Raw genomic sequence first — 14650 nt, forward strand, 5'->3', positions numbered from 1 at the left:
ATGATCACTCGTGTCTGTCCATTAAATATGGAGCTGAAACCAGGAGATGACTAGCTTATCTTAGGATAAAGACTGGGAACATCTAACCTGGCAGAAAAACCTAAATTCATAAATTAAAACTTTACATCTCATTTGTTTAACCCCGCCACACACACACACAAAAAAAAGACAGGTGTTTCATCCTGGGCTGCTTCTTGGCTACTCGTAGTGAATTACTAAAGCATATAACACCCCCTAAAAAAACATTTTTTTCAGATTTTTTTTTTTGTATGGTTTGAACTAACTTTTTATGTTAATTAGTGAGCTTTAAGTCTAGTTCACACTACACGATTTTTAGCCCGATTTGCTGGTCTGAGAGCTCGGCGACTGTCAGGCTGTGATCGGGGGGAAATAAGTGATCGATCAGCGGTCGGCAGTCGTTATGTGTGAACGATGCATCACAACGAGCCAATGAGAGCAGGCACCTGGCAAAGCAGGAAGCTACTTTTTCACTGCAAAACAGTTTTTACTCACCTCCAGCTCTCTCTGTAGCTCAGACGATCCCTGCTACCTGCCTGTGCTAATCCTTTCTTTCACCCATATGTTTTGTCTTTATAATTGGTAACTTTATAATGACAAACAACAGCTGTTTCATGTGTAGGTTTGCGTCATTTCCCGTTTAACATTTCACAAGTTTTCTTTACAAAACGTGGTTTGGAGTACAGCGTCGGGTGACAGAGTCGTTGTCAGCTCGTTAAGTGTTTCACCCTGTCACCGAACAGTCACGTAGTTTGAACGTCACAAAGACTTCAAGACTCCTGTCACAAGATGGCAAGTTGTGTAGTGTGAACAGCAGGGCGATCAGCTGACGCTGAAAGTCATGTAGTCCACACGAGCTTTTAGAGGTACTTGACAGAGCCAGGCTAGTTGTGTCCCCCTGTTTCCAGTCTTTGTGCTATAAAGCTCAATACCCTATAGACATGGGTATTCTTCTCATCTAACTCTTGGCAAGAAAGCAAAATAACCATGTTTCCCAAGATCTCAAGCTATTCTTTAAAATTCTCTGGACAACACAGAAAGAAGGCGAGTTTGTAGACAGGATTTAAAAATACATATCAATAACCATGGCAGTAAGAGTTCAAGTGCCAGGGAGGGAAACTTGAAAAATGCAAATGGCTATTGCAGAACCAAGCATCTACATAATTATGTAAATTAAACAAGCTAATTGTTGTGGGATAAATTAATCCCCGGTTCTTTTGCTCTTGAGCAGTTTTTTTTTTCTCCATCTCGCACCCCAAAAGTGAAGGATCATTTTTATAATTCCCAGGAGTGTGTGTGTGTGTGTGTGTCATTTTCTCCCAGTCCCTTTGTCTGGGATGGCTGTGATTGTAGCAGTCAGGGAAATACCCGCAAGACACGCTGTTGATTTTTGGTTATAGGATGAATATGTAAACATATTGGCATAATGCTGAAGAAAAGCCTCACTGAAGTCTGATAGTGCAGCAGCCGCCCCCACACCCCCACCCCTTTCCTTCAGCATGAGCCCACAATGTCTCAATAACCTTCAAAGTATCCCCTCTCCATATCTGCCTCGTCTTTCTGTGCCATCCACATGCTACACGCATCCACAGGGCCGCGTGACAAACACTTTGAAATGTTGTACTCTAAATTCCCTTTCTGTGTAGCCTATTTGTAGTGGAGCTCTTCGCCAGATTAAGTTTAATTCCAAAATGAGATATCCACCATTTTAAAAATGCTGCACCCTACCATTGCAAAATGATTGCTTGCCTGGAAGCAAAACTCAGTATGGATTATCACTGAATGTATTAACAATGTCAAGACCTTTTGCTGAAGGAAAGAGTGTGTATTGCGTATGTTCAATGACTTTTAACATTTCTTCTACCTAATGGACATGTTAGGAATAAAACCCTTGCAGTTTCTGTTAACGCTTCCCCCTAAAGTGAATTCTTCTTTTCGTCGTCTTGTTGAACTACAGGGTTACGCTGTTTGTGCTCACTCTTAGTGTCTCTGAGTTTTACATAGAAATTCTGTATTACGCAGTCTATATAGTCTATTTATGGTTTAGCAGCTAATTTTTTTTTCTCTGTTGGCAAATCTTCACAAGTCTCTGTCGAAGTGATCCGGCTTAGCAACCATTTTGGTTATTGATATAATCATTCAAATCATTTTTGGTTTGGCTGTTGTTCAGATGGATTTAAAAATGTATATAGGACGTGCTTTATCATCATCATTACATACAATCAATGACAACATTTTGATAAAAAGAAATTCCTAGGAATCCTTGGAATTTTGAGAAGGAATATTACTGCTGTGATTTTTAAGGCTGTGTATACTGTACGTTATTGGTATCTGCTTTTGTAGCATAAGAACTAAAAACATAATATGATAGACTATTGTTTTTGAGGAATAAGCAACCCATCTACTGCTCCCCTATTTCTTTAACATGCTCTCTGTCCTAAAGCGGATAAAACACACGCTTAACCAACACTGTTGCCAAGAATATAGGCATCCCAACACCCAACCTCTCAGAGCTCACACACATTGCAAATACAGTAGCAGAGGATATCACACACCCACTCATTTCCCACCTCACTGTAATGCTGTCTGGGTGCAGGTAAAGGTCCCTGGTTGGTGATGTTTTAGTCTGTTGTCGCTGTGTGCTGTTTGTTGTATTGCATGCATTTCTGTCTGTAACTGGTGTGTGGTGATGTGTATCTTCTCTGTGATGTGCAGTGCTGTGAAAAGGAATTCCCCCTGGGGATAATAAAGTCTTACTAACAAGAACAACAGATGTTTACATTCAACTGACAAACACCTCTAGCAGCTATAGAAATGATTACTCTTTGCTTGGGAGCAAGGGAGGAAATACTATGGCATTATAAAGCTACAAAGTTTGTGTAGGAAGGAGGTTGGGGTGGATGGATGGGTCAACAAAATGCCAGACTTTTACACAAAGAGACCACTGTTTGTTTCTCATTTTCTACAGACAGAATAGAATGTTTCTTTATTGTGCACCAGGGTGGACATTTGTCAAGGGTAAACATTCGTTACATTTATCAATGACCACAATCTTTAACCAAGTCGTTTTGTCCCTAAAAATAACCATACGAATGCTTTTATGTTTGTCATGGTTTGAAAGGAGAGGGGGGGGGGGATAAATAAAATATTTGTCTTATTGGGAGCAGTTTCAAATGATGTTTTGTCATTTAATTTGGAGGACTTGTAGTGATATGCAAATTAAAGCATCATGAAAACCTTTGCACGATTTAGCAGTATTGCAGTTTCCAGTGCGTCATCAGTAGGCATTGTCATTTCTCCTAAGGGCCATTAGAGGGCAGATGCTTTAATCATAAGTATGTAACTGAGTGAATGAATGAGTAACATTTACTTCCTGGATCCATGAAATGCTTTATTTAAATAAACGGGTCTTTCCCTCTTGAACATCAGCACTAAATTACTAACAAGGGTCTGATAATGGTTTGCATTTGTATTTGTAACCACCTCTCATACCAACAATTACTGTGTAAAAATAATAGCTAATAATGGGTATCTCGTTTCAAAATGAAAATTACTCCCTGCAGGGCCTGTTACCTAGTTTCACCTCAGTGATTACTGTCTTTCTCTGTTTTGCTCACTCCTACAGAGGCACCTCCCTCTGGGATGTCCAAGAATGGATACTTCTTTCAAGAAATGGGTGAGTCTGAGCCATCACCAGGACATATATAAATGCACTGTACACAAACATTTCAGGATTACCCAGGCCTAGAAACCAATAATAAGGTATCCATGAGTTGTGCACAAAAAGTGATCCTCTCATCACAATGGAGAAAAGAAAGGTAGAAGGATATTTTTTTTTAATTTGAATGCCGCCAATAATGTGCATTGTACAGCATATCCATAGTGGAAGATGTGAATTAAAGATTAGAGCTTCAGCACAGGCACAGAAAACTATTCCAGCTCTCACACTCCACTGCATTTGGATATAAATAATGAACTTTACTCCGGCTGTTATGATAACAGCAGTTTCATTACCTTCAAGCCAAGGAGAGGCTACCAATTAGTATGTGCAGCACAAGCAGTCAGGACAGAATTTGCTTGCATTGGATCTCCCTTTCTCCCCCAGCCAATTATTCCCCTCCTGCAACACACCAAGTCACTCAGCAGAACCACAGAAGGCACCCTGCTGCAGCTGAACAAAAACTGTCTTTATTAGTCAACCTTTTATCAGGATATAAATGCAATTACATTATTGTTTGCATTATCCAACCATTGTCATCTCAAAGGATCATTAGTGAAGGTTGGTCTGGAAGCCGAATGCTCTTCAAATGCACTTGACGACCAAAGACTGTGAGCAGGGTGAAATGAAAAATAATATTTGTTGTACGTCTTGCACTGTAGAAGTGGCCCTGTTGTACCACTGCCTTCTTCATTAGTATGTTAATAGTTGATATGTTACTGAGACATGTCAACTATTAATGTGCTCATTTAGTGCGCTTGGTAAGCAGCCGTAAATGAATCTGATTATGGCTGCACATTTTTGGGTCATGCTCTTTTTGTCTGAGTATACAGAACAAAAAACCGACAACAAACATGCAATGTTTGTAGAATGGGGATTTTAAAAAAGTGAAACATGTACAGAATTATTACAAAATTGGTGTGGAAATAACTTTGTGTTTGTCTGTGTGATCTCTCCTTGATGATTACAAGGATTCATTGAACAAGGTTTTCAGTGTCGAGATTTCTGATGTGATGTATCGAGGGAATTATGTTATGAGTTTTTTTGGACTTTATAGCTTCCTCATATTGCATTTTATAGCAATTAAATTCAGGGGTTCCCCAAGAAAATCATTTAGCAGACGTGGTAAACCACACAGATCCTTACACAACTTATTTTATGATCTTTTTATTAAGTAAATAACTTCCTAATCAATCGCCACACTCAATATATGGAATTTTCCATATACCTCATCTGTTTTCTCTGAAGCTTAATTTTTTTTATTTATGGTGGGTGGTCTTTAGTTCATGCAAGGTGGCCCGTCCCTGCAGTAAACACTTTGGGGAAACCCTGTAATTTAGCTGTCATCAGTATTTTAAGTTTCACACAGGGAAAGGCCAACATAATCTTAATGGCTCTAGAGGATTTTATTACTCATAAAAGTGCACTAATGTTTATGTCACGGAGCTGTCTTTATCCAATTGGCATCTTCTTTTGTTCATTTTATAAAACATACACTTTTTTGAATATTCTTAATTGGTTGACTTCAAATCTTTTAGAATCCTAAAAATAAAAAAATACTTGTTAATTGAGAAGCTGAAAGTAGGAAATATAGGGCATTTTTGCTAAATAATTAGATTTATGTCACTCGAATAATTGATTTGAGCAGAACAATAATTGACAGATTAATGCTATGGTTTCTTGCAGACTTGGATAACGTAACAATGGCAGTCGTGTATCTTCTTTGAATAATTCTTAGAACACACAGCATACGAGTTAAAAACATCATTAATGATTCAAACATGCTCTAATGCGGCTGTTTGTATAGTGTTTCTGTATGTCACGGCTCCAAACACATCTCAAAGGCTGCTGCAGAACACTGCACACCGTTTGAAGGAAACCTATCAATCATTCAGTGTTTTCATATCAAAAATCCCGTCCCGTGTTCCTTCTACATGTTGCATGCTTGTATTGACTGTTCAGTTACTGAGGGTGAGTTGGCTTCTTGCGCAGCTCGTCTGAATTCAAATGCTGCGGAATTGATTTCATTTATTTTTCAAATGACATGTAAAGAATAGATAATGATTTTTAATGCAATCATCCCTAATCCTGAATAGTAATAATTGCGTATTTGGAGTTTATTATTAAAAATAAATATATAAACATAAACAAAGAGTAAAAAGCAAATGGGATAGAATGTTTAAAAACTGCAAAAATAGTCATACATAAGAAACCTTTAAAAACCATTGCATTTTGGAGTAAAACCATCGATTTGTTCCTCCTGCTCTGCAGCTGCTGTTCTCTCCCAAGGTGATTTGAAAGTCAGAGCCCAGCCGGTGAGTCTGAGGCACAGAGGGATGCAGGCAAGGCGACGACACAGCAAGGTTCAAATAATGTCAAGTGCTGAGGGATGATCCTGATGCAAGACAAACTGAATGAACTGAAATTGGGGGCCCCTCAGAGATAAGGTCAGCAGATAAAGAGCACGAGTATGAGATATTGTTCTCGTCGCATCAAGCCGATCACTGGATTATATTTTGGAGCCCACTAGTTACTGTAGGATTGGATTTAAGGGGCTGCTGTGTCAAGAGACGTGAGAGAATGGGATGAGTCATACAAACAGGCTCCTGGCCGGGTGCTGTGATGCATTCAACCATACAGTTCTGTCCATTACACACCAAAGAAAACCCTGATAAAAACCTGTCTACCTGCTGAGTCATGAAATACCTGTTAATATCAAAACAACCACTAACCAGTGTAATTTTTGATGTAGAGGTCCTCTGCTTACAGTTATTTATGCCTTACAGTCTTACGTGTGTGTGTGTACGTGTAATAGAAATGATATACAGTACTCTGCAAAGGTTTTAGGCAGGTGTGGAAAAAAATTGTCAAGTAGAATGCTAATAGACATGTTAATAGATCATATTTATCAATTAAGAAAATACAAAGTGATTGAAAAGAAGAAAAAATGTTATCAATATTTGTGTGACCACCCTTTGCCTTCAAAACAGCATAAATTCTTCAGGTACACTTGTACAGAGTCCGAGATTTTGTAGGGATATTGTCAGGTGTATGATTGAATTGAATATGAACAGTTATACCAAACAGGTGCTAATGACCATGAATTCAATATGTAGATTGAAACACAATCATTAACTGAAACAGAAACAGCTGTGTAGGACTCCAAGTAAACTCAGTTACAATGCATCAGCAAGGTCTCTCCCAGGCAGAAATTTCAAGGCAGACCGGGGTTTCCAGGTGTGCTGTCCAAGATCTTTTGAAGAAGCACAAAGAAATGGGCAAAGTTGAAGACTTTAGAGACCGTGGTCAGGCCATGGCCAAGCGACTGAAGTATGCACAGGAATTGGGGTGCAGAAAAATAGCAGCAGGTACTCTGGACTGATGAGTCAAAATGTGAAATATTTGGCTCTAGCAGAAGGCAGTTTGTTCGCTGGAGGGATAGAGAGTGGAGAGGCCACAGTGAAGCATGATGGAGGTTCCTTGCAAATGGAGTTGGGGAATTGGTCAGAATTAATGTCTTCTCAATGCTGAGAAGTACAGGCAAATACTTGGTGCATTGCATTATGCAATACCATCAGGGAGGCATCTGATTGGCCCCAATTTTATTCTGAAGCATGACAATGACTCCAAACATACAGTGAAAGTCATAAAGAAATATATTCAGTTTAAAGAAGACTGAGGTCGCTTAAATCCACAGAGGAACTGTGGGTAATTCTCCAAGATGTTTGGGCCAAATTACCTGCAGTTCCTTCAAAAACTATGTGCAAGTGTACCTAGAACAATTGATTCTGCTTTGAAGGGAAAGGTGGTCACACCAAATAATGATTTTGATTAGTTCTGTTCACTCACTTTGTATTTTGTTAATATAAAATATAACATTGTGTTAACACATCTATTTTTGAAATTTTGTTTGGCGCACACACATGGTAAAGATGCATAAAATTGCACGGTGCACATCCGCCAATAAATAATGTCACAAAATACACACACAGTAGCTACAAAAGAAAAGGACAGAAATAACAGGAGTGATCAAGCATATCTTCTTTTTACAGACAGACATTTTGTTTTTGTCACCTTGAAAACATAGCGCGCTGAATATTTGGTTTGTTTAATGCTTAAATGTTTTAGACATTGTTCACCCCCCAAAATTCAACCCTGCTCTTTTACAAGCGCATTTGATCACATTTAGATCTGTCTGAACATGAAACTGATTACAAATCCAAATCGGACCTATTATGAAAAATGTAGAGCTGTAATAATTGAACTATTCAAATTCACTGGTTTAAGCTCTCATATGTGAAGATTTCCTGGTTTTCTTTGTCTTCTATGATGGTAAACTGAACTGTCACCATTATTGCTATTTTCTCTCTTTAGTAGACCAAATGTATAATTAACTGACAAAATAATAAGTAGATTAATTTAATGAAAATAATTAACAAACTTATAGTAAACCCTGTTTCTTACTATAACCTGTACTTAATTCTTTTTACTTACAACCTCAATGGACTGCAGGCATCATACTTCACCAAACAAACTCTTTGTGAAATTATGTTAAAAGGAAAGCTGGAGTGAAATCTGAGTGCATATTTCACAATCGAGCCTCCTCGTGACATACTTCAGGTGACATCAAAACATCATTTGCATATAATTCTGAGGAGTTATCACCAGATGTTTATTAAGGTGGCACGGTGGTTCAGTGACTATCAGATAAGCTGTCACAGAAAAGCATAATTTCTTGTAACAATATCTTGTCGCTGTCAAATCTTTTTTCTTTTCCTCAGATTTTTTCATTTTATTTTTTAAATACAGTAAAATACAATATAGGAATCTATGCACTGAATTCTGCTGTATAGTTGAAAAGAATTGTTGACCAACAAAAGACAATTTTGGCAAATACAAGAGCATTATTTTATGGTCTTTTACCCTAAAAGTCAAGCTGACCGGTGAAATAATGCAGTAAATACCTATTGAATTTCTGGACTTCCTGGACAGCTAGTTTGGCTGAAGATGATGATGATAATTATAACTAGTGGTGAAAAGTGAGTTTGCTGCCCTGCCTGGTAGACGGTGAGGTCCAGAGGTGACCCTGTGCTGTTGTGTCCCCAGAGCAGCGGGAGGTGGAGCAGGAGGAGGGCAGCGAGGGCCGAGAGGAGGGACAGGACTCGCCGATCGCCTGCGGAGATGACATCCACCTCTATGACAACCAGATCAGCCCTGGGCCAGGTCAGTACACAGAGAGAGAGAGAGGTAAGAGTCAGAGAGAGATAGATAAAGAGTGAGAGGCAGCGGGGGTGAGAGTGTGTGGTGGGGATAAGGAAGGATTAGAACAGCTGGACAAAGAGACTGGGGAAGAAATGGTTAGGGACAGAAGGAGATGGGAGGAGAAACAATGCTGATGAGTGATAAGATAAAGGAAGAAAGATAGAAAAATAATTGGGCAATGTGAGAGGAAAAATGATTTTTGTGTAACAAAAAAACACCTCAGTTTGGTGAGTCAGTAAATGACTGTACTGGCACTTTTGGTTTGTTTTTATTTAAATCAGAAATACTTTATTGATCTCAGAGGGGGAAATTCTTGTCACAGTTGCACATATCGCACATCAAAGTGGTGAATTCAAGCTAAAACTCTTTAAGGCGACAATCGATATTTTTTATTTCTTTTGATATATTGTTTTTCTGAATTGATAAATTAGTACTTCTATGTGAAAGGGGTCACACGTAGTGATGAATCCACAGAGAATTTTCACCTGACTCTGCAGTTCATAGAGCTCTACACAGCTTTTAAACATCTTTCAGCTCCCTGGTGATGCAAAGTATACAGGTGCTGGTCATATAATTAGAATATCATCAAAAAGTGAAACTTGGATATTATAGTTATTCATTACACACAGACTGATATGTTTCAAATGTTTATTTCATTTAATTGTGATGATTAAAACTGACAACTAATGAAAATCCCAAATTCAGTATCTACGAAAATTAGAATATTACTTAAGACCAAAACAAAAAAGGATTTTTAGAAATGTTGGCCAACTGAAAAGTATGAGCATGTACAGCACTCAATACTTAGTTGGGGCTCCTTTTGCCTGAATTACTGCAGCAATGCGGCGTGGCATGGAGTCTATCAGTCTGTGGCACTGCTCAGGTGTTATGAGAGCCCAGGTTGGTCTGATAGTGGCCTTCAGCTCTTCTGCATTGTTGGGTCTGGCGTATCGCATCTTCCTCTTCACAATACCCCATAGATTTTCTATAGGGTTAAGGTCAGGCCAGTTTGCTGGTCAATTAAGAACAGGGATACCACGGTCCCTAAAATACTGGTGGCTTTGGCACTGTGTGCAGGTGCCAAGTCCTAAATGAAATCTGCATCTCCATAAAGTTGGTCGGCAGCAGGAAGCATGAAATGCTCTAAAACTTCCTGGTAGACGGCTGCATTGACCTTGGACCTCAGAAAACACAGTGGACCAACACCAGCAGATGGCATGGCACCCCAAACCATCACTGACTGTGGAAACTTTACACTGGACTTCAAGCAACGTGGATTCTGTGCCTCTCCTCTCTTCCTCCAGACTCTGGGACCTTGATTTCCAAAGGAAATGCAAAATTTACTTTCATCAGAGAACATAACTTTGGACCACTCAGCAGCAGTCCAGTCCTTTTTGTCTTTAGCCCAGGCGAGACGTTAATACACAGCAACAGATGACAACAAATTTCAGAAGACTCATTCCGAATCTTGTATTGTTCAGTTGGTGCATAAAAGGGCTTTGCATTATATATTCTAAGGCAAATAGACATATTTTTGTGTGTGGAAGTTAAACGATTACTTTTGAGTACAGGACAAACTACAGCTCCCATAAAAATTTACAAGCACAGCAGAGTGGGTACTCATGTCATCGACCATATTCAAAAATTAATGAAAGCGCTCTTCTGAAGTAAATTTTATTTTGTAGTCTCTGTTGTCTGACAGCGTTTACAGTGTTCTCTCTGAAACTGAAGTAGCCCCTTGGCTTTTTGTTGAGCATGGACGTTTCACCCACGAAGGTCTAGGGCTTATGGGAAATAGTGTTCATTGAAACAACTGAAATATTAAAAAAAGAACAATGTTAGCTCGTTTATTACAAAAATCTATCTAAACATATGAAGCAAGCAACATGAGCCACACTTTTGAGAGAGGCTCTGTTTCCAAGGCTGGAATTTAGTTATTAGCATTGTTACAAATGTCAATGGGACTTTGAATGAGGTTTTCTTACTTCTTGAACAGAACCCGGAAATTTTCTTTAAAGAAATCATATAAAAGTGTCATGCTGTGCCTGTAGTGCCGTCTAACTGCGACCTCTGACTTGATCTCATTTTAAGTGAACAATCAGCTTGCCCAGATATGAAAAAAGTACAAAATTGGCTAGCTTTCTCTCTGAATCTGCCTCTTCCAGTCAATAATCTCCTCTGCTGTTCAACTGTGAGATCAATATCAAATTTTTTTTTTTACTCCTTGCACTTCAGCCTTTTGGAGATGATTTATGTTTTTATATCATAACATGAGGCACATTCTTCAAAGGCAGTGTGCGTCTGCAGTCATGGCATCATTCAAGAAAAATGCCCAGAAAATCCTCAAACAACTTTAAACTAATTTCTGTGAGTCCATCCAGGGCCTGATGGAAGGTGCTGATTTGATAGACAGCTCCTCAGGTGCAGATGATTTTGACCCCCATCACCAGAAACCCCACGAGTCAACAGGTTACGGTTGCCACGGCAACAGTCACAGGTGCACTATGGGGAGAGAAGGAAAGAGAGAGAAATGTGACAGGTGACCGTGTCACTAGGACTGATTCTCCATACATAGTAACACTTAAGGCATCTGACAAGAGAGTGGAGATAGAGGAAGACGACAACAACAGCGAAAATTCTCAAGTTTGACAGGTGCTATGAATGTCAGGTCTAAAACAGGAGCGTAAAATACTAGAGTAGTATAGTGTAAACTGTCAGATTATACAATGCCTGTAACCGTAAATGTTTTTTAAGATTTCTGAGAATGAGGAGGTCTTATTCCCACCTGTTGTCTGAAAATAGTATTTAAACCGTACCACTCTGTTCTTTGTATACAAAGTGAAATAGACAGATGTGACAGATGTTGACCTTTGTGCCAAGATGTAAAACTATATATTATAAAACCAAAAATATAAGAATTACAATTTCTTGTCCATTGTTTCCACAATCTCTGGACTTTATGAATTGTTTTGGTTAAAGCTGAGGATTTTTGTTATTGATTATTGTACTGTTGCATCACCACATAAATAGATGGATGTCCCATTAATATATAGTGACAGTTTTGTCACTATTAAGTTTTGTTGGTATAAAATTTGTCTAGCATTACTGAACAGGAGAAGATGACTGGACCTTTCTTTCTGTCTGAGGTACCTCAGGCAGAGCTACAGAGGTATACAGTGAGGAAAATAAGTATTTGAACACCCTGCTATTTTGCAAGTTCTCCCACTTAGAAATCATGGAGGGGTCTGAAATTGTCATCGTAGGTGCATGTCCACTGTGAGAGACATAATCTAAAAAAAAAATGCAGAAATCACAATGTATGATTTTTTAACTATTTATTTGTATGATACAGCTGCAAATAAGTATTTGAACACCTGTCTATCAGCTAGAATTCTGACTCTCAAAGACCTGTTAGTCTGCCTTCAAAATGTCCACCTCCACTCCATTTATTATCCTAAATTAGATGCACCTGTTTGAGGTCGTTAGCTGCGTAAAGACACCTGTCCACCCCATACAATCAGTAAGAATCCAACTACTAACATGGCCAAGACCAAAGAGCTGTCCAAAGACACTAGAGACAAAATTGTACACCTCCACAAGGCTGGAAAGGGCTACGGGGAAATTGCCAAGCAGCTTGGTGAAAAAAGGTCCACTGTTGGAGCAATCATTAGAAAATGGAAGAAGCTAAACATGACTGTCAATCTCCCTCGGACTGGGGCTCCATGCAAGATCTCACCTCGTGGGGTCTCAATGATCCTAAGAAAGGTGAGAAATCAGCCCAGAACTACACGGGAGGAGCTGGTCAATGACCTGAAAAGAGCTGGGACCACCGTTTCCAAGGTTACTGTTGGTAATACACTAAGACGTCATGGTTTGAAATCACGCATGGCACGGAAGGTTCCCCTGCTTAAACCAGCACATGTCGAGGCCCCGTCTTCAGTTTGCCAATGACCATTTGGATGATCCAGAGGAGTCATGGGAGAAAGTCATGTGGTCAGATGAGACCAAAATAGAACTTTTTGGTCATAATTCCACTAACCGTGTTTGGAGGAAGAAGAATGATGAGTACCATCCCAAGAACACCATGCCTACTGTGAAGCATGGGGGTGGTAGCATCATGCTTTGGGGCTGTTTTTCTGCACATGGGACAGGGCGACTGCACTGTATTAAGGAGAGGATGACCGGGGCCATGTATTGCGAGATTTTGGGGAACAACCTCCTTCCCTCAGTTAGAGCATTGAAGATGGGTCGAGGCCGGGTCTTCCAACATGACAATGACCCGAAGCACACAGCCAGGATAACCAAGGAGTGGCTCTGTAAGAAGCATATCAAGGTTCTGGCGTGGCCTAGCCAGTCTCCAGACCTAAACCCAATAGAGAATCTTTGGAGGGAGCTCAAACTCCGTGTTTCTCAGCGACAGCCCAGAAACCTGACTGATCTAGAGAAGATCTGTGTGGAGGAGTGGGCCAAAATCCCTCCTGCAGTGTGTGCAAACCTGGTGAAAAACTACAGGAAACACGACCTCTGTAATTGCAAACAAAGGCTACTGTACCAAATATTAACATTGATTTTCTCAGGTGTTCAAATACTTCTTTGCAGCTGTATCATACAAATAAATAGTTAAAAAATCATACATTGTGATTTCTGGATTTTTTTTTTTTAGATTCTGTCTCTCACAGTGGACATGCACCTACAATGACAATTTCAGACCCCTCCATGATTTCTAAGTGGGAGAACTTGCAAAATAGCAGGGTGTTCAAATACTTATTTTCCTCACTGTAGCCTTGCCAACACCATAAGGCAGAAGCTTAAATTGTAGCTTTAGCAAGGTTGTATCAATGTAATCATCTTAAGTTTTTGTTATCATATCATAATCTGAAGTGAAATAACTGAAACATAAATGTGTTTTTTATTATAGAATTATTTCTCAGACATAATTCTGTTGTCAATTTTGAGAGTAAAGAGAATAAAGATAGTTTCACATTATTGCAATTATTTTTAATGAATATAAATAATTTGGATCATGAAAGAAAATATCACTCTTAAGATGGAGTCACCAAGATGAAAGCATCATGGGTAGGAGTGGGTGTATAAAATTGGTCACAGAATATGTAATTTTATACTGGAATATGAGATATCTGTTGTTTTATTGTTTTCTAACGCGCATATGCCTACTACCTTATACCACCTGTCCTAAAGCTTGCCATTGTCTAGTTGAGACAATGGACTGCGGATAATAGAGGGAGAGAAGTCAGGATGGTGGAATGTACACGATATAATGGTACTATGTTACTGAGAAGTGGTAGTACTTTATCGTTTAGCTGGATAAAGTAAACACTGTTTGTAAGCATGCCTGTGTTTGCTTATTTACCAATTCACACTACATTTTCTGGAACTGTTTAAGGCTAAAAAACGTGAGAATGTCGTAAACCTGTTCCAGTGAATTGCGTATCTGGAAAAAACAAAAAACTACGTTGTCTTCACTGTCAGAATAAAATGATAAATTATGACTGCTTCAAAAAGATGAGAAAGAAAATGTGAATTGCATTAACTGTATGGCAAAATCTCTTGACAGTAGATCAATTCTATAAACTCATGCTATATAATTAGCAATCACTCACCCCCAGCCACTGATTGACACCGCTGGCTTTA

General features: G+C 39.1%; 1 protein-coding gene across 4 annotated transcripts in view; it reads left to right on the top strand.

Moving 5' to 3' along the window:
* Window positions 1-14650, top strand: part of slc4a11 (solute carrier family 4 member 11) — a 106690-nt gene that overhangs the window by 41788 nt on the left and 50252 nt on the right. For 2 of the 4 annotated variants that reach the window (XM_038728773.1, XM_038728774.1), the window contains exons 2-3: window positions 3644-3694; window positions 8843-8959. In XM_038728773.1, the coding sequence (XP_038584701.1) occupies window positions 3644-3694; window positions 8843-8959 (168 nt within the window). The remainder of the gene's footprint in view (window positions 1-3643; window positions 3695-8842; window positions 8960-14650) is intronic. The other 2 variants (XM_038728775.1, XM_038728776.1) reach the window with 1 other exon arrangement.

This window comes from Micropterus salmoides, unplaced genomic scaffold, assembly GCF_014851395.1.
Source record: "Micropterus salmoides isolate LMB-PRFRI ecotype aquatic unplaced genomic scaffold, ASM1485139v1 Ms_hic_scaffold_19, whole genome shotgun sequence".
Lineage (NCBI taxonomy): Eukaryota > Metazoa > Chordata > Actinopteri > Centrarchiformes > Centrarchidae > Micropterus > Micropterus salmoides.